Genomic DNA, 15,980 nt, shown 5'->3' with positions numbered 1-15,980 from the left:
TTACTGCGTGATCGGAGCTCGCTGGTGGAGTTCCTTCCATGGAGACGACGACGTCGGCTACTGTCCGGTGATGAAAGGTTGCATCGCTCGGGTCAAACCTGGACTTCAATCCCAAGAAAAGAGAAGTGGAATCATCTCGGCCTGCTGCATCACCTGAACTCACTGTTGACAATGTCCCTTCCATGGAGTCGACGACATCAGCTACTGTCCGGTGATGAAAGCTTGCATCACTCTGTTCAAATGCTACTCCGTTGTCACATGTCACACCAGAATCTGCAGGGGCGCAGTTGGATAACGATTCGTCAGACAACCGCTGACGCTTGAAGAAGCGTCGAATGTCCATCATTCGGGACCACGCGAGACAAAGCTGTCTATGGAGTTCCTCGGGGTTGGTAGAGTTAAAAATATACACACATTGATTGGAAAAACGGTTCAATGCGTACGTTGAAAACAAAGGATGACTATATATACAACGAAAACTTATTTACAAGATAAATTCACGCTCGCAGCTTCATACACCTCGCTCCATCTTGCTCGCGCAACCGCACAGTCGAGTATTTGCACACACACTACTCGCCGCTCGTCGTTTTCTCGTCCGCTGTCTTGGTTGTTGTCAGCTTCGTTGACAACCGGCCACTAAAAACAACGAAGCACAAACACAGAGGCGCGCACACATGCAAGGGCTTACTTGCCGCAATATCCCCGAATACGCACTTTGGGGGTGAAAGGAACGCCGCGCGACTTCCGAGGGGAAAAGACACTCGCCACTCCGGTCAGAAAATTTGTTTTGTGTGTTCTTATGGGGTTCAGAGCGCCAAAATGACTCAGGCTATGAGGGACGGAGTAGTACAGAGTTCCGGATAATGTCGACCACCTGGGTCTCTTTACCATGCATTGACATCGCACATTACATGGGCGCTGTTGGGATTTGAGGCCCAGCCAGAGGTGACAGGCGAGCCAGGCAGGCGCCATAGGGCTGCGTTGACCAAAGGCGCTCGTTTCCGGAGAAGACGCAAGGAACGCTGGTGTGGGGGAGCCTCTAGAGGCTGCGTCGCCGTGAACAAAAGCAGCTAATCCCCTTTGCCGAAGATTCTGAAAGCGTCGCTTCTACCGAACTGCGCTCTCCCGTGGATCGGAGGAGACAGCGAGCGGCGGCGGCACCAACTCATCGCCCGCCTGCCCCTGAGCAGCCCGACAAAGCGGGGGTGGACACGGCTGATTTGCCCCTCCCTCCTGAAGAATTCATCGGTGGCCGGGGTTTGCACTGTCTGCCTCCGTGTCGCTATCTCTCTAGAGATCAAAGAAACAGGCACCCATCTCAAGACGGCTCGAAACACATGCTCGCCGGTGCCGCTGTATGTCTGCAACGACGCGTGGCCGGACGCGGCACTTCGCAGACGTGACCCAAAAGGCTCGTTCACACTTGGGCATTCGGCGGCGAGAGCGAGCGGAATCCGCTGCCGCGGGAGAGAATCCGCCGAAATACGCCGCGGAATGCCCGTTCGGTCAAGGACCGATTTTCGCCGGCGGAAAAAATCCGCCGACTGCCATCAGCCAATAGGACGGCACCCGCGGGCTCCGGCAGTTTGCAATATGGCGTCGGTGTGCGCGAGTGCTTCCATGGCCGTATCTCCAGCCACAACCGAAATGCTCATCGACGCAGTGAAAAATTATTCGGTTCTGTACGACAAGCGGCATCCAGAACACAAGAACAATCTTCTAAAGGATGACCTTTGGAACAAGATCGGCGCCGAACTCGGCATGAGCGGTACGTACGCATCTCTTGTTTACTATGCCCGCACAGAGTATGTCCCAGTTTGTTGCCACAGTGCATGGGTTACTCACGCCATGAACTTGCGAGGGATTTAGTGTGCATTTTCCCGTCACCAAACTTGCCCGATGAGGCTGTCCGATGGCGTGCGTAGCTTCGGTGAAGTGGTAATATGCCGCGATATGCGTGCTAACGGTAATGGCTTCTTGAAAACTTTGTTAGCAAGCAGGCGAATATTTCCTCAGATGAACCACTTATTATTACCGGATTATAACGATGCATAAAAACCTGTGGCTCGCCCACAGCTGAGTCTCTCGGAATGCGGATGGTGTTCTGCTTACGCTTGCTTGGCTGGGTACCTTTCCTCGAAAGCTCAATGAATTCGCCAAACGCGCGGAAACGAATCAGTACATCAAGTTTTAAGTGCAATACATTCAAGAACCGCAAACCAACTGCATGTGTTGTGGAATGTACAATCACGATGAAAATCACTGCGAACAGCAGAACGCGTACGCGCCCCCGCTGTCATCGCGGTTGTGCGCGAAGCCCAGATTGCACGTTTGTGTTTTTAACCATCCGCTAACCGCCAGGAAAATTTTGCGGTACGCGAGTACGCGTAAAAAAAAAATTATTTCGGTATCGCCACATAATCTACGTCACCTGAAATGTCTCAACGTATGAGGGGACGTGCACACTCGTCAGCTGGTAACACTACGGGACTGGGTGACGAGGCAGAGCTAGAATAATTTCTTTTCTGAGAGCATGCATCCCGTAAACTTTTGCTGCCGATTTACAATGTTCGCGCAGCCAAGGCTTCCTTTACGGTCACTGCCATGCCTATGGTATATGCTGCATGTTTGTGGATCGATGCAAAACCAGATCATTGCATGCATATATAGCTAAGAAATAGTGTGAACATGAGTTCTTTATTCCAGGGATGACCTGCCAGAAGAAATTTAAAAACTTAAAAGACACTTTTCTTAAGTGCCGCAACCAGATAAAAAACAAAATGAAAAGTGGTGCAGGAAGGAATGACATTCCAGTCATAAAGTGGAAACATTTTGACTCTATGATGGCTATTATAGAGCCAGTTTCACGGCAACCAATGTAAGTTCAGTAATCATGCTGTTTGTCTTGAAATCTGTTGCGTGTTTTGGAATTGGGCAGTAGCTGAGGGACATATGCCTCAGATAAGGGTTTGCATACTCCAACAGAGAAACGAGAATGTACTTTCCTACACCACTAACATTACTGTGGACATGTTACTGCAGTTTTGTCAATACTACAGCAGAATGCTTTTCTCATGTTGACAACCCCTTTAGGTAACCTACCGAAAGTGAACTGACACAACAGGCTCTCTCAATATGAATCGAAGTTTGGGCATTCAATTATTTATTACTCTATCATTATGTGTGACAAGCACACTTTTTCCTGTTTCTTAGCTAGTTTTCCTCCTTGTGTATAATATTGGAAACTAATTTTCGAATTTAATATGAATTAACAAAAATTCCTTCTTTTTCTGCAATATGGTTTTCCTTTTCATATTGAATGGTCCTGTTGATTTGTAGCATGAAGTGCCTTCACGCGAATGCACTGATGCAGAACACCCCTTTTTTCAATGCAACTCTATATCTTGTGCAAGATATTAGAGACTCCATGTCGTATTGCTGTGCTTGAACTTGGCTAATAAATGCTTTGTCTTCTTAAAACTTTTTCAGCCTTTGCAGCAATGTGAGATTTGCCACTGTACAAGAGTGAGTTATAACACTACTTTCAACTATTAGCACTGTGTGAGCGTTAATATGAATGGGAACCTCACATGAAGCATGTTCTGAAGGACACAAATACAGCCATTGTTAACAATATACAGCCCCTATGATTCATTTCTGAGGCGTGTTTTGGGGCATGCTGAACCCTTGGAGATCCAGAATGAATTCAGTGTGCAAACAAAAGTTTGTCTCCCCTACTAGACATTTGGAACACGGAAGATCACGGCAAAGAAGCCGCATGGCACAGCACGAAAGCAAGTCAGATCATTTGAGCTATATATTTTATTTGACAAAGCCTGTACACGTAACTAACTTCAATATGCCCTGAAGCAGGTAGGCATTCACCACTCCTTTCACATTAAACAGCACTCACTACATGTGTGTTAAGTAGGTCTGCAGTACTGTTTGAAGCCAAAGCTTTCTTTTGTACTCTGAACTGAACACACACTTTACCTTCAACTCACATGTCAATAGAGGGGGGTAATAGAAGCGTTTATTGTCATTACAGGCATCAGGTGGAGTCAAAAGTAACCTCAGTGTAGAAAAAGATTTCTTTGTTACAGGCTTGAACTATACACATAAGTAATAGGAAGAGAATTTCTTCTCTTGCTTTGCTAGAACGTAGTTTGTTTTGAAACAGTATGTCAAACTACAAATTACAGGCTTGAACTATATACATAAGTAATAGGCAGAGAATTTCTTCTCTTGCTTTGCTAGAATGTAGTTTGTTTTAAAACAGTATGTCAAACTACAAAAGTGCCAACACCCAAAGGCATGCATAACACGAAAGCCACTTGCTATGATTAGTTTTTTTGGTAGCAAGGACAAGAAAGGAACAGGAACTCATGACAGAGTTAAGCCACGATGCAAGGATTCTTGTCTAAAGCATTGGTTGGTGCATGCAAGCTTGCTTCATGGCACACTACATGATACTGCATGAGTGAATACATACATTTACTGCAGGACCGCAGTTCCAGACCACGAGATTGAAATCACTAGAAGAATAAGAATGGAGCACAGTGCATTCGGCAGGCGCTCTCAGGTTATGAATGGCAACTTACCAATATGCCTCAAGAGGAAAGTGTGTAACAACTGTATCTTACTGATCCTCACATATGGGGCAGAAATGTGGAGGCTAACAAAAAGAGTCCAGCTGAAGTTGAGGTCAACGCAGTGAGCCGTGGAAAGGAAAATGATAGGTGTAACGCTAAGAGACAGGGAGAGAGCAGAATGGGTCAGGGAACACACACGAGCTCGTGACACCTCAGTTGAAACAAGCAGGACATGTAATGAGATAGCAGGATAACCGATGGTCATTAAAGGTAATGAATTGGATTCCGAGGAAAGGTAAGCATACCAGGGGGCAGCAGAAAGTTAGATGGGCGGATGAGATTAAAAAGTTTGCGGGGGATAACATGGCTGCAGTTAACACAGGATCGAGTTAATTGGAGATATGGGAGAGGCCTTTGTCCTGCAGTGGGTGTAGTCAGGCTGATGATGATGATGATGTGATCCTGCTGCAGAACTGCACATACAGAGGCTACTCAAGCAATTGAAGAGCCTCAGTCACAGGAGCTCCTTCACACTCCTGTAAGTCCAGCTGGACCACCTCGACCTACACGACCTGCAAGTGCGGAAAGTGAAAGGTGAAGAAAAACTGGTCACTACTGCATTACAGAATGGTAAAACAGCAATGTTGTCTTCATCGTAGGTCACTGCAAAGGAGCGAATTGGAAGCTGGGCTAGATGCCGAGTTGGACGCTCAGTTGGACATTGAAAGGTATTTTCCTTATGATAGCCTGCTGCTATTCATGTAGTGTACTTATGAAATTTTGCTAAATTGAGTTGCTGTCTTCTTTCTAGCACTCCTAAGCCAGCAAAGGCTCATAAACTTGCGACCACCACAGGAAGGTAAAGTGAAAATGCTTTCAAACAGGATTAACTGTAATTTACACACAAAAATTATATTTCCAGCTCTTCAGAGGATATGCATCTGCAAGTAGCTTCGGCGTGCCTGCAACGATTATCATCAATGAAGTCGGAACAGCAAACACAAGATCTGCCACACCATTATTGCATGGCACTCGCTGTCAAACTGCGAAGTTTGAGCAAAGTGCAGCAGCTTGATGCCATGCATGAGATCGACAATGTTATGTACCCAAAAATGAGGGAAGCATTACTCTTTGATAATTAAATCTTTTGCAGTTATTTTCTAAACAGAGCTGTGATATGTTTCCTGAGTCTATGTTACCTAATATATTATATTCACCTGAGCACAATTAGGTGCCATGCATGACAATGAAAATAGGAGGCGAACTTGTGAAGCATGACAACTATTTGCAACTGTGAAGCGGTTCATCTGCGAATAAAAATGTGATATTTTACCTGCTGAATCTTATTTCCCCCTTATCATGGACACTTGCCATGGTACTTTGCCGTCGCTAATAAGGTACCGGCACAATCTGTCCCTTACGTCATACGCAAGCCTGTAACATAAATGTGGTGTAAACACACGTCAAATAGAGAAACACTGTTACTGAAGCAAGTGATGCAAGTTTTAACAACATGCAAGCACAGTTCTGAAAAAATTACTGAACACCGGCATGCAAAAGACCCGCATTCAGCTGCAAGCTCTTAGTACCTGGTTGAGTTGCTGCCAGAGTGGGGCAAGCCCCTCAATGCAGAATTTGCACCATCTTCTGCCCTCCAACTTCCATCAATAACATTTCCTTGCCAATCAGTGCTGTCAGCTGTACCGGGCGGGCAATATGAAGATTGAGAAGTATGTGACTCCTTCATCAGGAAATTATGCAAGGCAATACATGCCGATATTATTTTTCTGATGTTCTCCTCTTTTGCCTTGAAAGGGCGACGCAGAATGCGCCACCTCTGGGCCATTTTCACAACCCTGCGAGCCCGGCTTAGACGGTAATTGAACATTCTTTTCTGGTGCATTTCTTCAAAAGCACTTGGGGCAGCGCTTTGACTGCCGGGCTGTGGTCCACTAGAACCACTGGCGGCAAACAGCGGATGAAGGCCTGTAATGTGAACCATGAGCAGAGAACAATTGAATACATTAAAAATTAACAAGCTGACAACAGCAATTCACTACAGAGTTCTGATGAAACACCAGCATGGACAGCATATATCAGTGACATGTCAGCCAATATGTCATAATATTGGGCCAAGTAATATTTTCTACTGCAATAGTACCTTCATGCAAGAAAGTTAGCTATGATTTTGGAATGAACAAGTTTATTATATAAGAAATGAGCCTTGAATATGTGGGACTAGCATATCGCAGGTCAATTTTAGCACTATATTCCGTCGGGCAGACATTCTTCTTGTTTCAGTGCCTTCAGCCCATTTTTCTGCTGCAATGGCTACTGTGCACCTCCAGCCAGAAGGTTTGCGAGCCCTGGGTCACTGAGGCATCGGTATGACTGCTCGCCCAGGCTCATGATTACCACTGCTACTAATTTAGTACATTATACCACTAAGTGATAGCTGGTGCCAGGTTTTAAACGTTGCTCTCATGCACATTGCTGTCAAGCTGCAGAGAAAGCGGAGGAAAACACCTTTGGCTAGCTTTCTTGTGGTTAGAAATCGAACGAAATACAGGAAGTGGTGAATCCCACTTCACACTTTCTTCAACGCATGTCGGCCTAAATGTTTCATGATAGTGCTTGTCAAAAAAGAGCTCAAGCATAGCTTCAAAGATTGGTGCTTTTTGCTACTGCAACAAAGTACTCATGCAAACATATTGATGAAGCTTACTTTTCCTGGAGTACGGACGCATCATACACGTTTTCAGGGGAAAAGCCTCATCCCCAACAAAAAAATAAGGCATATTGCCTGCTGTTCCCAGTGGCGCATCACGTGGGAGACCTCTCTGGTTGCTTTGAATTGATTCGTGGAGGGTACTGCGGCCAAATACTCCGCCATCAGACTCGCTCCCGAAGTGTCCAACCTCGACATAAATGAACCTGAAAAATGAAACAACAGGCACAGAATGTTTATGTAACTTCAAATGAAGATGTGAAATGGTGCACTTTATATAAGTGCTTTCATAGGCACGCCAAGTCAATTCACACCACACTTATACTTGTGCATGAATTTCAATCATATCACGTTGGCAGGCAGCTAATGCATGATACAGTGTGTACAGCACTGCAACAATGCACAGAGCTATTTTCATGTGTTCATTATAAGCATCTATCGCACATAAGGAAGTTTGCACCTCTTTATCCTTACATGTGGGCGTGATGGGTGTTTATGCAAGGCAACATTGACAAAAATATAAATGAAGTAAGCTCTTCGTTTCAATGGACCTGTTGATGAACATGCAAAGAGCACAGTTTGCTACCAAGGAGTTGTACCTGTAGTAAGCATCACTGATAGCAAGCAGTGATTTGCTGAAGAAGTTCTTGTAATTTCTGTCGAGGCTGCCGGAATTAGCAGGGCATTCAATGGCAACATGCTTGCCATCAATTGCACCCAAACAATGTGGCAAGTTCCATCGCTCTTCAAAGTCGTGAGCAATCTGAAAAAAGAGGTGAAAGAAATAATTGACTCTCATACGTAAAGCAATCAGGGAGCAAGCTGAGATGCTTGAAAATTAGGGATGTTAGATGGAAAGCGTAAAGAAGTTTCGGTGTGGTAGCCATGAATATGCCCAGTTATTTGATTACCTGCAACCACTCCTGAGGTGTTGTTGGGACCGGAACATATATCGGGCCAAGGATGTCCCAAATCGCTTGGCATGTCGAAGATATAATCCCACAAGTGGTGGAGCGGCCATTCAAAAAACAGAAGGACGACGACCGCATTGTATCTCCGGCAGCTAAGAACCTGAAGAAAGAATTATTTCATGCAAGCAATGAGATCATGTGCATGTACACAATGCAGCAGTCTTCGATGATAGTGTACGGACTAATGCATTTGTTGAAGAAAAGCTATTACCTCACAGTTTGAGCAAGTCGGTGCTCTGCCGGATTGCTTTTCGAAACTTCGTGTCCCTCTTGCTGATTGCAGGTCCAACCAGCTCCAAGAGGGTGTCAAATACCCTTGGAGGCATCCTTAGGTAACTGAAAAATAAAGCAAAAGCAATAATTTGCCATATGCTGTAACAAAGGAATGAACAATAACTAGTTGTCAGAAAGGAAAGGTGCTGTAAATAGCAGACATTTTTGGTCACACCTGAAACGCGCAGGTGAGGGGGGGGGGTGTCGAATCGAGAAGGAAGTGAGAGAAAGAAGAGGGAAATGCCGTAAGGGAGGGCTCGGGAATAATTTCGACCACCTGGGAATCTTTGCCGTGCGCTTACATAGGGACAGCACACGGGCGCATACTAAGTTTAGCCTCCCATCGAAACAAGGCCGCCCCGGCCGGGTTCCAACACGGGTGCTCCTACTCAGTAGTAGAGCGCCTTCAACACAGACACTGCGGCGTCTCTCCATTTATTGTATTGGGGTTGACGTCCCTACGCGGTACCGTAATAGATGGATACCGATGAAATTAGTTTAGACCATCTGAGCATTTTTCGACTGCGCTATATCGGATTGCACACCTGCGTTTTTGTGGTTTGCCTTCACCGGATACGGCCTTCCCAGACGAGATCGAACCCGCGATTTTGCGATCAGCAGCCCAACACTACCGCGGCGAGTTAGAGTTTAGTCATTTATTTATTCACTGCTTCTTCTATTCACTCGATCACTTCTAAACTGAACATAACCTGGACACTAAAAGAAAATGCATAGTGTTGTCCAAACTTACTCTCGGTAGTATTCCACGTCGCGGGAACGAAGAAGTGGCAACAACTTGCTGGCGTGGCCGAGCTCATCGCGTTGTAGGATCGCAGGTCGCACCCACCAGCGTCGTCGTCTCTTCTTAGGCGCCTCCCGCACTCGCTGTTGTTGGCGCGCGGCCAACAGCGAGTTTGCGAGAAGTATCAGGAGAATCTCCTCCTCTTCAGAATTTGCCATTGCTGATCAAGGCTCGTACTACGAACACGAAAGCAGCGCGCGCGAAAGCCCAAAAGTTCTAGCCGCGGAGACCGGTGAGCAGCCGCGGAGACGGGTGAGCAGAGAGGCGCGCGCGCGCGAAAATAACAGGTTATTCGGGCTGTCGTCAGATGGCGCCAGCAAAGATATCGTGATACCTCGTTATTCTCGGGAGTTAACGAGAGTTCACTGTCAAGCGGCGACATGCTGGCCCGGACGGCCGGGAGGAGTGTGAACGACGAAGCGTTTCGGCGGCGGCGGATTCCGCTCGCTCTCGCCGCCGAATGACCAAGTGTGAACGAGCCAAAAGCGTGGAAGCGGGGCGGCTTTTACTCTTTTGGAGGAGCCCACCGCCGCCCCTGGCGTGCGGCCATCACTCGCGGTTCGAGTGAGTGATTTTCCAGGGGGTGCAGCCGCCCCCCTTGCCCCCCCCCCCCCCCCCCCCCCCCCCCACTTCGGACGCCCATGCATGTAAAGCCCGACCCACATGGAGCGGTTTTCTCGCGGAAAACCTGCGTACGGCCGCCGGCGACCGTTCGCCGCCGACCAAGCAGTGCTAGATACGTTCGCCCGAAGGTCAGCCGCTCACCGGAAGCGGCGAATGCGAGCTGTCAGCGCGGACCAATGAGGGCGCTCTCTTCCCGCATCTAGCTTCCGCCCGCGCGTGGCGACAAACATGGCGGCGCCTTTCAAAGCCGGACCCCTCGCTTTGGACTGAATTCTCGTTGTTGCTGCCTTTTTCACTGCGTTCACTGGCCGTAAATGGAGCACCGGTCTTTCGCTTCGTCTCGCGTTGCCTATAATAAAACTTATAAGTGATAAATTTTCTTTATTTTTTTATTTAGAGTGACGATTCTCTCACTTCTAGGCTTAAGAGGAGAGCCGGTTTGTTTACAATAATGGTTCCTGTTCCGAGAACCAGATGGCGCTACTATAGGCTGAGTCTATTTTTGCGTCTCTGCTTGCAGCAGCTGCCGGTGGCTCGGCGCGCAGGGTGAAACCGAGTGGGGGTGGAGTGGAGAGGGGAGATAGCATACGCTCAACTAAAAAGTGAGAATGCGCCCTCCAATAAACAATGGCTTTAGAGTAAGCTTACAAATCTTTTTTTTTTGTTTTTTGTCGGCAGCGGTTTGGCGGCAGCCGCCCGTTTTCCGCCTCTTGTGGTGCGGCACAGCGGCGGTGCGTCCGCGTTCCGCCGCGCCGCTTAAAATCCGCAGCGCAAGTTCGCTCCATGTGGGTCGCCCTTAAACCCTCCAAATTGGTTCTTACATTTACTCTACCTGCAATCCAGTTAACTGGCTCCGACATATCATTGTATTTATATTAATGAGAATGGCATGTACAGACTTTTATGGAATACAAAGGCACCCACTTTGTTTTTCATACACAGCGACATTTGAGAATGCTTTGGAGTTGCACAGAGTATATGCCAGCTTGTTTTGTACATGGCAACAATGAAATGGCCTTTAGCAGAACTTCCCATACTTGTTTTCAGCACTGCATTCTGGCTTGTGTAACGGCAATATGAGCTCAGGAAGGAATGCTAAACCACAGCTTGATGGCCCGCTGTCACTGTTTAGAACAAAGCCGTACACTTTTAGCCCAGTGATGCACGTCTAAGCCCCTTTGCAGCTACATAGTGCTATTTCTATTTTGGCTTTAATAATCGCCTGAAAAACATGACAAAAATAAATCACTGCTGTTGCAGTGTCACTGTTCTGTGAAATGCAGAACTGCTTTAATTACAACTGATTTTCCCTGTTCCAACTAGTTGAAAACATAATTTATCCTGTCCTTTAGCATTTGTGTTTGACAGCAGTGATGTGCTGAATTGTGAATGTTAAATGCATGCACAATTCAGACACACACACACACACACACTTTATATATTAAATAGGTAAGTCTTTTGCATTAACAGAGGGAGCCAAGGAGAAGGCCGTTTACAAATTACAGTGACTGTGCAAAATGCTTGGGAAAGGCTGCAAGTGCAATTATTTTCTTTCTCCGTCGGCTATGCAAAAACACTGCAGTGTGCTATTTTGAATAACTGACTAAAAAGTTTAAGTACGCAATCTTAACTATTAAAAATGTGATTATACCGATTGTAATTACGGACGGTTGTTAGCAGCCTGTACTGCAGCCTGGCCCGATCGAGAATTCGCAGCCAGAATCGCGTCGTCGGTGTGAAATCGTCGGGGCAGCCTAACTATCAGAGCAGGCAGTATTCTGTTATTTTGGGGCAGGAATCACGGGTCGTTGTGAAAACGTAGCGTCGAACGAGGAGGAGTACTCGATTGCGATGTGACGCGTTTTTCAGTCTCTTGGGTAGAAATGGTCCTAACACGTATTGTTTCCGACGACATCGCTTCAGGTGAGCAGACTTACCTTCGATCTTGCAAAGTTTTGTCCCGAATTCGTTCGCGGCCATCAGGGTCGTCTGAACCGAGATCCGTGCCGTCCCACCCCGAATCACAGACGACCACCATTCTACCTTCGACGAAAATCCCGCAGCAAAAGAAACGTTGACGCAACGGATATTGTCTTCAATACGCCGCAATAATATGGGTAATTTATACCGCAAGATATCTGCGTGTTTAGCTGCAAACACATGCCTGTACCACCGCTCGCGATTAGACGGGCGGCACTGCCGGGAGCGCCAATCGGAACGTTCGAACTATCCGTCTCGTCCGCCAGCAGAAAAGTGATCGTACAACACCATTCCGCTCCACGCCCGGGCGGAGGCTGAAAGCGAGCGGTCCGCTCGCTGGCGGATCCGCCGAAAAAACGATCGTACAACAACCTTTAGGTGATTGATGGGGAGCACTCCCCCATCCCCTCTCTTGTGGGCGCGCCGATGACTGTATCTAAGTAACAATGACGAGTCTGCCTTGACAATAGTCTTGGATGGTGTCTAATTAGCAATATTTGGTCTTCCTTGATAGTGACGTGTCCGTGACTCTGCATGAACACATTGGAGTCAAGTGGCGACTATGAGTACTTTTTATGGCATGGTAAATGGATCACAGTTTTTCAAACGATCGAGTGATTTCCTCACGCAAAGGAAAATGTCTGGAATGGGCCGCAAGTAGAGGATTTCCCCGCGTAATAACGATGCTCGGGGGGGTTGCATTTTCAATCCTAACCATACTATGAATGATCGACCTGAGGATATGCCTGCAGTGCAGAACCGTACTTCTGCATTGCACATAATCCCTGTCTGAAAGGAGGTTGTACAAACCAGCGTGGTGTTTTTGAGGCCAGTGCGTGCGGAGACCACATGTGCATCCGCGTGGTAATAGGGGGTGCATACATTGCACCAGACTATTCTCCATTGTTGTTCGTGGAAGAATGAGTATGCAGCTAACTTGTGAACCATTTTGTAGCGCACGCCCTTCTGAAACGATAGGACTTTAGAGGGAAAAAGCGCTATCGAGAAGTTCTTCGAGGAAATCGTAGTATTTGGTTGAAAGGATACCTCATGCTGTCCAGATATCAGTGCGGGAGGATTGCTGAAATCGGTGCGTGCAAGCAGAAATTAATCCACTTACTGTACTGAAAAGACGAAAAATAAAGAAAATCGCATTTCACAAGATCATTTCGATTTCACTCGCCCAGCGTCAAAGATTGGGCTCCACAAGTCAGAACCACGCCTTGCACACATACAGCAAAAGCTTTTATGCAGTTGTTCATTTTCCAGGGCAGCCTGGGCAGCCCCCAGCTGCTAAAATTGCCGGCGACGGAGTTCAGCTTATATGAAGCTGACGAGAGCCTTTTCATTACCACACACAAAAAAAAGTTTTTGTTTTGGACTCGGGGGAGAGCGTGGGGAAGCTTAATTTTCGACTCTTCCCTGTTCTACGAGGACAGTACAGTATCGAACATGCCGGCACCCTTCGATCTGTTCATGAAAAGCTCTTGGCCCCCCTTCCACCCGCCGCCGTCAGTTTTCTGTTCTTTTCTGGCCTTATTTTTGGCTTTTTTTTTCTTCGCTGCCTTCTCGGTATTGGGAGTTTGAACAGCACAAGTCGCTTGCACGATAATTTTAGGCTAAACAAAAATTGTCGCCCTAGTTTGATTCCTATCTTTCGCTTGTACTGCTTTTCTTTTGCAACTTTTTTTTCTCGAGCGAAACGGTGGCAATACTGAGAGACATTCTATTTTATATCCATTTCCCGAGTACGTAAAAATTAAGATCGAAGTGTACGTCCAACGAGTCAAAAAGGGCGCGGCCAATTTGGTTGCCACCTTATATCCACTGCCGAGAATCGCCGGAACGTTTCATCACAGCTGAGTTTCCCTCTCAATCATGTAGAGGAAAACTGTGTTATCATTATTGAAGGATGCATGACGTCTTGCAGATTCGATATTGCTCAATCACTTTTCTAGAGGACACTTCTGGAGAGGTTAACTTTGTTATTAGCAATTAATAACACAGAGACCAAGCAAGGAAAACTTATGTACATTTGACTGGCTCGTAGTTTTACGTGAGGAAAGCAGCCATCGGTGCCACCGAAACAGCTGCTATTAAACCCTATGCCCCGCCCTCGGTGGGGACAATAACCAATCAGGTAACTCCACACATCCACCCATTAAATCATTGAGAAAAGAAAAACATCAACAATCGGGAAAGGCCAGCACAGCCAATCAGTGATTTTGGAAAGAAGATAACGCATCTCGACAAACACTGTACAAATATGTACACTTTCAACCATCAATAATTCCAGGGATTCTCCCTTCCTCCCGCGAGTTTCACGCTTCCCCACGGTGCAGGTTTTTTTCAACCTCTGGTAAACCAAGGTTCGAGGAAAGCCACCTTAAGACCCATCTATTTAGTACCGTCTGTTACAAACTGTCTTCATGCCTGCAGCTACGTGGCAATGTCCAGTTGGCCGCGCCTCAAGCTGTCAACGCGCGCCGCCACAGACGTGGGACAAAAGCCACGCGACGCGGGCACAGAACGGGCACAGTGGGACTCGACCTGCCGTATACGTTCCCGGAGGGTGTTTGACCTTTTCCCACATTCCCGGAATTGTCTGCTGTCCGGCTTCTCTTAGCCCGATGGGTAGTGTGCGTGACTAAAGGCCCATTCACACTTGCGAGTCGCAGAGGTCGCGCGACTGTTTTGGTCGAAGGGCTCATTCACACTTGCGAGTCGCAAAGGGCGTGCGACTCGCAGTCGCATGCGACCTGGGAGCAGCTCGCCACTACCGATGTTCACACTAGCAAGGCGACTACGCGAGTCGCCTTCTCGTTCTGTTCTCGTTCTGTTCTCGTCCCAAACGAGAACCATCAGGAATGCGGTTGTACGCGCCCTTTTTCCGTCTGCTGCGGTTCGCGCCAGTCACTGCTCGCGCTTGTCCCGAGACATTTTGTTGCATCGCTCCTCGGCTCAACACAAGAATGTTTTACGGCGACCTCAGCGAGGAGGAAGACGTCGTCGCTGTTCTGATGTGCACTGCGGCCGCGCAAGCTTTTGCTGCGCGCGCGCGTACGGCACAGAAAGAGCGGCGACGGCGTCGCTGGTGGGTTCGACCATGCCTCCGATCGCTGGATGTCGCCGGACATGCAAGCCGCCTGCTACCGCAGCTGCGGGCGCACGATGAAGAATACTACCGAGAGTAAGTTTTCATTTCTGTCTTTATGGCGCAAAGCACAACTTTGCAACCTTCCTTGTTCAATCCTTTTTTCTCCTTTACGCATTCCAGCTTTCTCCGGATGCCGCCTCGGACTTTCGACACACTCCTGCATCTGGTGCGAAGTTCTATAACTGTGCGGGACACCAGGTTCAGGAGTGCCATTTCAGCGGCTGACCGTTTGGCCATGACAATTAGGTAACCCGCGTTGTCAGAAAAATGGTAACATTTTTTCTCATGTATAGCGTATAACAATTGTAGTTCCGATGTCATAACACAATGCTTGCTGAATTGATCTGTTTCATGAGTTCATGCTGCATAGTAGTGAGCACTGTTTTCATTATAAATAGTCAAGTATAAACAGTTCATCTGTGGTGTGTAAATCAATTTCCCAGTGAAGTGAGTATCTATGCTGTTCAACCTTTCTATGTCATTGCTTTGGCAGGTTCCTGGCCACGGGTCAAAGCCTCAGGGAGCTTTCCTACAACTTTTTGATAGGAAGGTCTACTGCGTGCTGCCTCGTGGCAACAGTCTGCCAGGCACTGTGGGATGTGCTGAAGCCACTTTACCTAAGGCATCCACAGGTGGCAGACGAGTGGCTAAAAGTAAGCTTCATTATATTAATTATGTTATTGTTGCTGTGCTCTGCAGGCAAAGGTTGTTACTGCACATGGTGTTCCGGAATACTTCACAGGAACAACTAATGAGTGACCAACGCAATTCATTTTGATGAATGGAAGTATATCCGTTAAACTTTATTCTGCAGATCGCAGCTGACTTTGAAGAAAAGTGGCAAATGCCACAC

General features: G+C 47.3%; 1 protein-coding gene across 1 annotated transcript; it reads left to right on the top strand.

The window, feature by feature from the left end:
- Window positions 1-1,413: 1,413 nt before the first annotated feature.
- LOC149327215 (uncharacterized) lies at window positions 1,414-6,354 on the top strand. Its single transcript, XM_089562322.1, has 7 exons — window positions 1,414-1,768; window positions 2,707-2,878; window positions 3,490-3,525; window positions 5,064-5,186; window positions 5,252-5,320; window positions 5,404-5,451; window positions 5,515-6,354. Exons 1-7 carry the CDS (start codon window positions 1,495-1,497, stop codon window positions 5,732-5,734), a joined length of 942 nt encoding a protein of 313 aa, XP_089418448.1. The 5' UTR covers window positions 1,414-1,494; the 3' UTR covers window positions 5,735-6,354.
- Window positions 6,355-15,980: the final 9,626 nt, after the last annotated feature.

The sequence above is a fragment of the Amblyomma mixtum genome, chromosome 10, assembly GCF_055824585.1.
Source record: "Amblyomma mixtum isolate Tamu chromosome 10, ASM5582458v1, whole genome shotgun sequence".
Classification (NCBI taxonomy): domain Eukaryota; kingdom Metazoa; phylum Arthropoda; class Arachnida; order Ixodida; family Ixodidae; genus Amblyomma; species Amblyomma mixtum.
The sequence above is the reverse complement of the archived record's forward strand: the minus strand, read 5'-3'. Positions and strand labels throughout refer to the sequence as shown.

Excerpts from the sequence above, each read along its gene's own strand:
- LOC149327215 (XM_089562322.1), top strand. The coding sequence starts at position 1,495 with ATGCCCGTTCGGTCAAGGACCGATTTTCGCCGGCGGAAAAAATCCGCC. Across the intron at positions 2,879-3,489 it reads CCAGTTTCACGGCAACCAAT|CCTTTGCAGCAATGTGAGAT; the intron begins GTAAGTTCAGTA and ends AAACTTTTTCAG. Across the intron at positions 5,187-5,251 it reads GCAAGTGCGGAAAGTGAAAG|GTCACTGCAAAGGAGCGAAT; the intron begins GTGAAGAAAAAC and ends TCTTCATCGTAG.